This window comes from Humulus lupulus, chromosome X (genome assembly GCF_963169125.1).
Source record: "Humulus lupulus chromosome X, drHumLupu1.1, whole genome shotgun sequence".
NCBI classification, from domain to species: domain Eukaryota; kingdom Viridiplantae; phylum Streptophyta; class Magnoliopsida; order Rosales; family Cannabaceae; genus Humulus; species Humulus lupulus.
In genome coordinates, this window is record NC_084802.1 from 83,047,533 (window position 1) to 83,054,992 (window position 7,460).

The window sequence follows — 7,460 nt, forward strand, 5'->3', positions numbered from 1 at the left end:
AAACCTTATTTTCGGGCACAATAAATTATTTAAAATTTCTTAAAAATTTACATAATGTTCTAAATAATTATAATATACATTATGATATAAAATAAATAGATTATAACCATCCACGTGTGGATAATAGAAAAAAAATGCATCATTGTTACCAAAAAAGTGAATTCAGTACGTAGTCCTCTATATTTCATACATATTTTTACCTTTCAATGTTTTGTTTAGACAAACAAGTGATAAAACTGATGATATACCCACAAAATCAACCGTTAACATCCACATTAATAGACCAATAGATAATACAACAACACATTTAAACATGAAATTTAAAATTTGCCGTATATATATATATATAAATATATATATATACTACACACTAATTAACAAACAACCTGCATGCATGCACCAGATCTCACAATACAAATAAACTATTTTAAAACACAATAGCAGTTATTTAATCAAATAAAATATAGGCGGATAGATGGATGGATGGTCCCGTCAGTTCTGAACTTTCTCCAGAGCAGCATAGGTCCGTGGGGGTGGAGGGGCGGGGATCTCTTCTAGATGCCGACCATCAATTTCAATCGAGTTGGGGAGATTGCAAGGAACAAAGCTGAAGGTGCTCACACGAGAGCAAGTCCTGGGCCTCGAAAAGAAACGGTTGCACTCAGCCGCGGGCTTTTGATTCGGAAGGCCCATTATGCAGTTCCGGCCCACGTGAAGCCTCCCAGCCCGCATCAACCTAAGGCACCGAGTCCCCATTTGGGTAAAGAAGTTATACGTCAGCGTAACGTTATACGCGTTGGGCAACCTACATAATGACTCCGGAATGGTTCCATAGAGCTGGTTATGAGCCAAGTTCAAGAATTGCATACTCTTCAAGCACCCAAACGATTGTGGGATCGGACCCGTCAAGAGATTGGACCCGGCATCGAACACTGTTGTCTGGTTCAAGTACCCAATCTCGAAAGGGAGACAACCCGAAAGCCGGTTGTTCAATAGCAGAACTTCTTTTAAGGTCTTCCAAGACCGACCTATACTTGTGGGGATGGTACCCGTCAACTTGTTACCCGCTAGGGTTAGATAAATCGCTGGAGTGTTACCCAAGTTAGTAGGTATCCCTTGAGAAAAACCATTGTTGTTAATGAACAATATGTCGGTGTCGAAGTTAAACAAGTCGTTGGATAGTGTCCCGTTGTAAGTGTTGAACCGAAGGTCAACGAAAGTCAAATTCTTTGCGCCGAGGACGTTCTTCGGGAAACCACCGAGAAACTTGTTGTTACTAAGGTCGAGCTCGTAGAGATAGCGCAACTGGCTTAAGCCATTGTTGATGATGCCGCTGAAGTTGTTGGAGTTGGCGTGGAAGATGGCGATGTCGGGCAAGTTTCGAATGAATCGGTAGAAGTTGAGGAACCTGCCGCCGAACCTGCCGCCGTTAAAGTCAATGCTAGCGAGCCCCGTGATGTTCAAGTCCGGTACGGTGTCACAAAAGAAACCTTTGAAGAGACAATAGTTGTTTCCGACCCAGGTTGGGGTGTATCTAAAAGGATCGAAGGTTATGTTTCGTTTGAGCTCTTGGGTGATGAAGAGGATTCTGGCTCGGTTAGCTAGGGGACCAGGGTTATTGGCAGGACGCTTTGGCATGAGATTAAGACCCGGCGGGTAGAGTGGCGGGCGTGGACGTAGGTACTTGGCGGGAGTAGGCCATGGTGGCAAGTTTATCACCGGACATCTGGCTCTGGCTGGTTGGGATAGTCCGGGAGAGGGAATTATAGAGTGTAGGGAGAAAAGTAGTACTAATGATGATGAGACAAGTGCGCGGAAGTTCATCTTGGAAGTATGTTCTTGTAAACTATTGTGAAATGGAAGGAAACCAATATGTTCTTTTATATTAATATTTATGGAAATTTATTGGTTATATTAACTTTAACCAAACTTTTTAATACATTGAAAACTAACCTAAACATAAATATTTATTAATTATATTAATATAAATTCAAATTCAAAACATATAAAATATTGTTATTATAATATTAATATATAATATAAAATATTTAATAATTATATTAATATAAATTTAAATTTAAATGTTATGAAATATTATTATGATATTAATATATAATTCTAATTTTTTACTAATTAATTATATTAATATGAATTCAAATATTATAAAATCTAATTATTATAATAATATTTAATACAAAATTGGACATTTAATACTTATATTAATATAAATTTAAATATTATAAAATATCATTATAATAATATATAAAACATAATCTTAATTTTTATTAAAAATTATCAATTATGTTTAAAAAAAGTTATCAAATTATATATATATTTAAAAAAAATCATAAATAGTGTTTTTGTTTAATTTTTTATTTAATATGTTTATGTCATTTTTTATATATATTATTATTTATTTATTAAATCATAAATTTAATAAATATAATTAATAAATTCTATAAATAAAGTTAAGCAAACGTGTATTGCACATTGTTTGTATCTAGTATATATATATATATATTGCTTTCTGTGCAACCAACTTTTAGGGTGCACAGGTGCAGACAATTGACTATTTCAGCACTTAAATATTTTTTTTTTCATTTTTTTATAACAGTGTATATTGTTGTCATTTAATACATCCTGTAAATTTCAAGAAATTCTGAATAGTTTACATTGCCGAAAATAAAGTTCAAATAGTCGAATTTTACACACGCATATAAAAAAATCACTACACCAAAAATTACAATTAGTGATATTTTTAATTAGTGACATTTGTCAAAAAAATGTCACAATTATAGTATTTTAGTGACATTTTGTCAAAAATGTCACTTTAGTGAGAATAAATGACTTTTTAATTTGTGACATTTTTATCAAATGCCACTATGTATATGTTTTAGTGACATTATTTGATAAAAAAATGTTACTAATTTGTAAATATATAGATTTAGTGTCATTCAAATAATGTCACTAGAATATATCAATAGTGGCATTGTAAAAATGTCACAAAATATTAGATTTAGTGACACTTTAAAATGTCACTTAAATAATTATTTTAAGTAACATTTCAAAAGTGTTACTAATTAAATGTTTTGATGGAATTTTTAATTTGTTAATTTTTTTTATTTTACAAAATAATTTTTTTTGTTAATTATAATAATATGTTCATTTAAAGAAGAAGGACGGTGGAAGTCACTACAACAAAAAAGGTCATCTGCGTTAGTTTATAACTGCCACAGTTGATTTTTTGCGTCAATTTGATATGTGACACAATTGCACATGACGGAAACCAGAGTGTCATTTGCGTCAATGGGGCACTGTTACAAACTGGCATTTGTGGCAGTGCCCCACTGAAGCAAACGCTTGGCTTTTGCGTCAGTGGGGCACTGCACAAATGCCAGTTTGTGACAGTGCCTCACTAACGCAAATGACACTCTGGTTTGCGTCAGTGGGGCACTGCCTCAAACACTTCTACAACAACACCATTTTAGGACACATTTTTAGGACACTCACATAAATGCGAGTCCTAAAAACTATGTGTGTCCTAAAAACTTATGTGTATCACAAAATTTTGAATTTTAAAATACTGGAGTTTTTAGGACTCGCGTTTGTCCTAAAAGTTTGAGTTTCTTTTTTAAAAAAACACCTCCTGGACTTTTTAGGACTCGCTGCGAGTCCTAAAAACTTATGTATATCATAAAATTTTGAATTTTAAAAAATTTCGAATTCCTTCCAATTTTTTTAACAAAAGTTTTATTATATATTAAAAAAACAAAAAAATTACACAGCCCATTTTCACTCTCTCTCCTCGTTTCCCTCTCTCTCTCTCCCAAAGTTCCTTCTCTCTCTCCCTCTCTCCCAAAGTGCCAACGACGAACGCCGCCGTCCCATCTCCGGCCACTGCCACGCGTTGGACCAGTGGAAGCGCCGTCCCCCGAAACCCTTGACCCCCGGAGATGGCGACCTCACGCGCGACCTAAGGCCCTCAACGGGGCACTTGAAGTTCGGTCGTTCATGGGTTTCTCCCAAACTTTCCGAGCATATTCCGGCTACCTCGAGCCACCACGAGCTGAACCACCACCACCTGTTAATGGTGGCGCCGCCACCGTCACCGGAGCCCCGCCGCGTTCAAAACCCACCAATTAATTTTTTTTAAATAAAAAATAAAACTGGGAGTCCTAAAAAACATTCTTTTAGGACTCGCATTGTTTTTAGGACTCACGTTGCGAGTCCTAAAATACCCTAGTTTTTTAAGGCTCTCAAATAATGGACTTGCGCCCCACGAGTCCTAAAAAGCATTTTTTTTGTAATAGTGAAATGTTAAAAATGAGTATTTTTTGCGTCAGTTGGGCATTGTCACATAAAGTATTAACCATGGAAATTACAAATATTTATGCCAATTTCCCTGGCCTATTTTGATAAGAAAAATCAGCACCAGAAACAGAAAAACATCAATATGAACTGAAAAATAGCAATATGAACAGAAAAACAACAGTATAAATTTTTTTAAAACATTTATCTAGAGTTAACATTTGTGATCAAAACTATAAAAGTAATTCAGATATCAAAGTTAATATATGTACTCTTCTGTGTTCTAAATTTCTAAGTATTAAACCTACTTAAACTAAAATTTCCTCACCAACTTGCTCATTTGCTAATTGAGATACGCCAAAATTAATTCAATCCACTCATCCCGTATCTCGTTGATTTCGTCAGCTGAATATGGAATCGTATTCGTAAACTAATTAGAAAATATTTAAAATAATAAGTTAGAAATCATCCCAATAAAATCATGAACGATAGTTTAAATGAAAATTAAAAAGTAAAACAATACCTCATTTTTCAAGTAGGCCTTTGTTCTAGGCTTTGAAATCAAGTTTTTAGCAAATTTCATAATGTAAAAGCCACACTCGGTTGACCCAGTCTGGTTTCGACACTTTTACAACATAGTTATCCAAAGTTAAGTATTATATTTAGTAAGTTATTATAATAGAAATATGTCAAAAAGTTGAATACGATAAGTAATATAATTTACTTACCTTAGGAACAGAAACTTTTAGATTGATTTACTCTTTTAGTCTTTGGTGTGTATCATATTGATCCAACGCCCTGCACATAGTATTAATATTTACCCATATATGAGTTTGAAATAAAATCATAAATTAATTAAGTAATATGAAAAACTTACATGATAATTATCTCCTTGATTTCTGGACGGAAATGTGAGTTTACAGGATCCAAAAAAGTCACCGAATGACTGTGTGGCTGAATTAATACTAACATCCAATGAAAGCTACAATAAAAAAACTTGTGTAAGATATTTATCAATAAACAAAATATATGAATATAAAATTAAGGTGGCTTACTTGTTGTTCAAAGGACAAATTAGAAACTGTGTCTCTAGCTCCATCTGTAGAAACCGATCAAAGAGATTTTTAGCACGTATTTCATTGGTTCCTGCATTAGTGGACACTAAAGCGGGATGCATGAAAGTGTACATGTGGTTCAATCCCTTCGTTTGCACCAAATCATCGAGGAAGCTACATATAATTAAAAAAGTTAATAAACTATTAAATTTCAAGTTAAACTAAAAGATTATAAACATCATTGTTCCTCATATATAATGCTAGCTTAGTCTATCCAATCATGTCATAGTTGCAAAAGTAGAGGATATCATCTTTCCCTAACAGAGCGATAGTTTGGAATCCAAATACCCTTTCAACAATTGGAATTTCTACCACGTGGTTAGCTTTCCATTTATCAATAAACTTCACCAAACACTTCAATATTCTTGTGATAGGCACTTCTGTAGGCTCCTGTGTCAATGCCTCTATTCTTTTCTTTGATTGTCTTGGTTGTTGAGTAGAGGGCGCAAGTGGCTCTTTCATTTTTTGGTTAGTAAGAACCCAATGTTGTGGCCATCCAACATCATACCCGACTGCTTGTCCAACCAATGTATAATCTTCCATTGTAAGCGGATATGGTAAACTAGCATTCCCTTGAATGGCTACCTCAAGTCTGACACGATAATTTCCAGGAGGCAGTTGAACGCTATGTATTTCTGTGCAACAGGTACTTAAAAGTTTCCCCTCTGCAACTATATTTTGTGTCTAACCAAGACACAACTTACAATTAATCTGTTACATTCCAATTAATCTGTTAGACTTTTCGATAAACTAGTTTATTTTTACTGTATCAAATATATGTAATAATGAATTAATAAGAAACTATTACTTCATCAGGAAAATTTGACTGTGGTTGTGGGGGAGCACATGGTGCCTGTGTCGGTGGTGGAGGAGCAAATGGTAGAGGGTGGTCAATGAGCATATGATGTCCATGTCGGTGGTGGTGGAGCATGTTGTGCCTATGTTGGTGGTGAAGGGGCATATGGTGCTTGTGGTGTGTTTGAGGCTCCACCTACACCCGAACCAGATGCATTTGATGATCCAAATGCACCTCTCTGTTGAGATGCAATATGCGCCATCAACTGGTTTAACTTTTCCTCCTGTTGACGTGCCCTTTCTTCAGATTGGCGCCATTTCTCTTCAAGGTCTTTATAATGAGCATCTTCCACACCTTTTTGTTTGTGATTGAATCTTTTTGGCGGTTGGACATGAAAAATTGACGGGGAGCGACATGTGCACCGACCCCCCTAACACGTCCCCCATGCTCTGGAGTGTCTAATGCCATTGTTAGTATATCGTTTGAACCTTCTTCCACCAACTCGCCTTCTGCTACTTTTTGCCTGTATTCCGCCTATATACATAGTAAATAAATCGATTAGAATTTAACACACACATTAATCATTACAATTATTTTAAAAAATCGAGGAACACTTACAATCTTCTTGACCACATCTCAGCTCTGTCATATTCGGTCAACTCATGACCCGATTCCTCTTCCATTTGTTGCTCTACCAGTGCATAACCACCACGCCTTGAGTGATGTGGATACTTGTTCTGAGCCCGAGCATTTTGTTTTTGTTTTCTCATCTCTTCCCAATCTGGGGTTAGTCTTTTTACAACAAAATTTTTCCAATCTTTAGGTTTGTAATACTCGATGTAGTCTGATGGCAACTTGGCAAGAAGCTCAGGAGCTACATTCTTATATACATATATAAGATCTTTTGTTAGTCTTGTTTTCCAGTTTCTCCATGTTTTTCCTACTTCTTTGAGGATGTCTGTTTTAGAAGAATTTGGAAGTTTGAACGTTTCCTGCACAAACGAACCCAAAAAATATTAAACTTTTTTTAATATATTAATTCGTTATGATAAATTTAATAGTCAATATTATAGCTGACCTATATTTGACCCCATTAAGTCTCTTTTTTTATCCTTTGGCATTTGTTTCCAATTGTCGATATCTGAAGGAAGGGTTGTGCGTGATAGAAGACCGATGGTGCTGTTCATCTTGATCACCCCTTTTCCCATCGCTCGACTAAAACGATTGTACTCGACCTCATA

At 35.1% G+C, this 7,460-nt stretch overlaps 1 protein-coding gene across 1 annotated transcript; it reads right to left on the minus strand.

Moving 5' to 3' along the window:
• Positions 1-245: 245 nt before the first annotated feature.
• LOC133803463 (uncharacterized protein At4g06744-like) lies at positions 246-1,862 on the minus strand. Its single transcript, XM_062241515.1, has one exon. The coding sequence runs from the start codon at positions 1,822-1,824 to the stop codon at positions 493-495; it is 1,332 nt and encodes a 443-aa protein (XP_062097499.1). The 5' UTR covers positions 1,825-1,862; the 3' UTR covers positions 246-492.
• Positions 1,863-7,460: the final 5,598 nt, after the last annotated feature.

Bases quoted from the DNA above. Each gene is read 5' to 3' on its own strand.
- LOC133803463 (XM_062241515.1), bottom strand. From the start codon at position 1,824: ATGAACTTCCGCGCACTTGTCTCATCATCATTAGTACTACTTTTCTCC.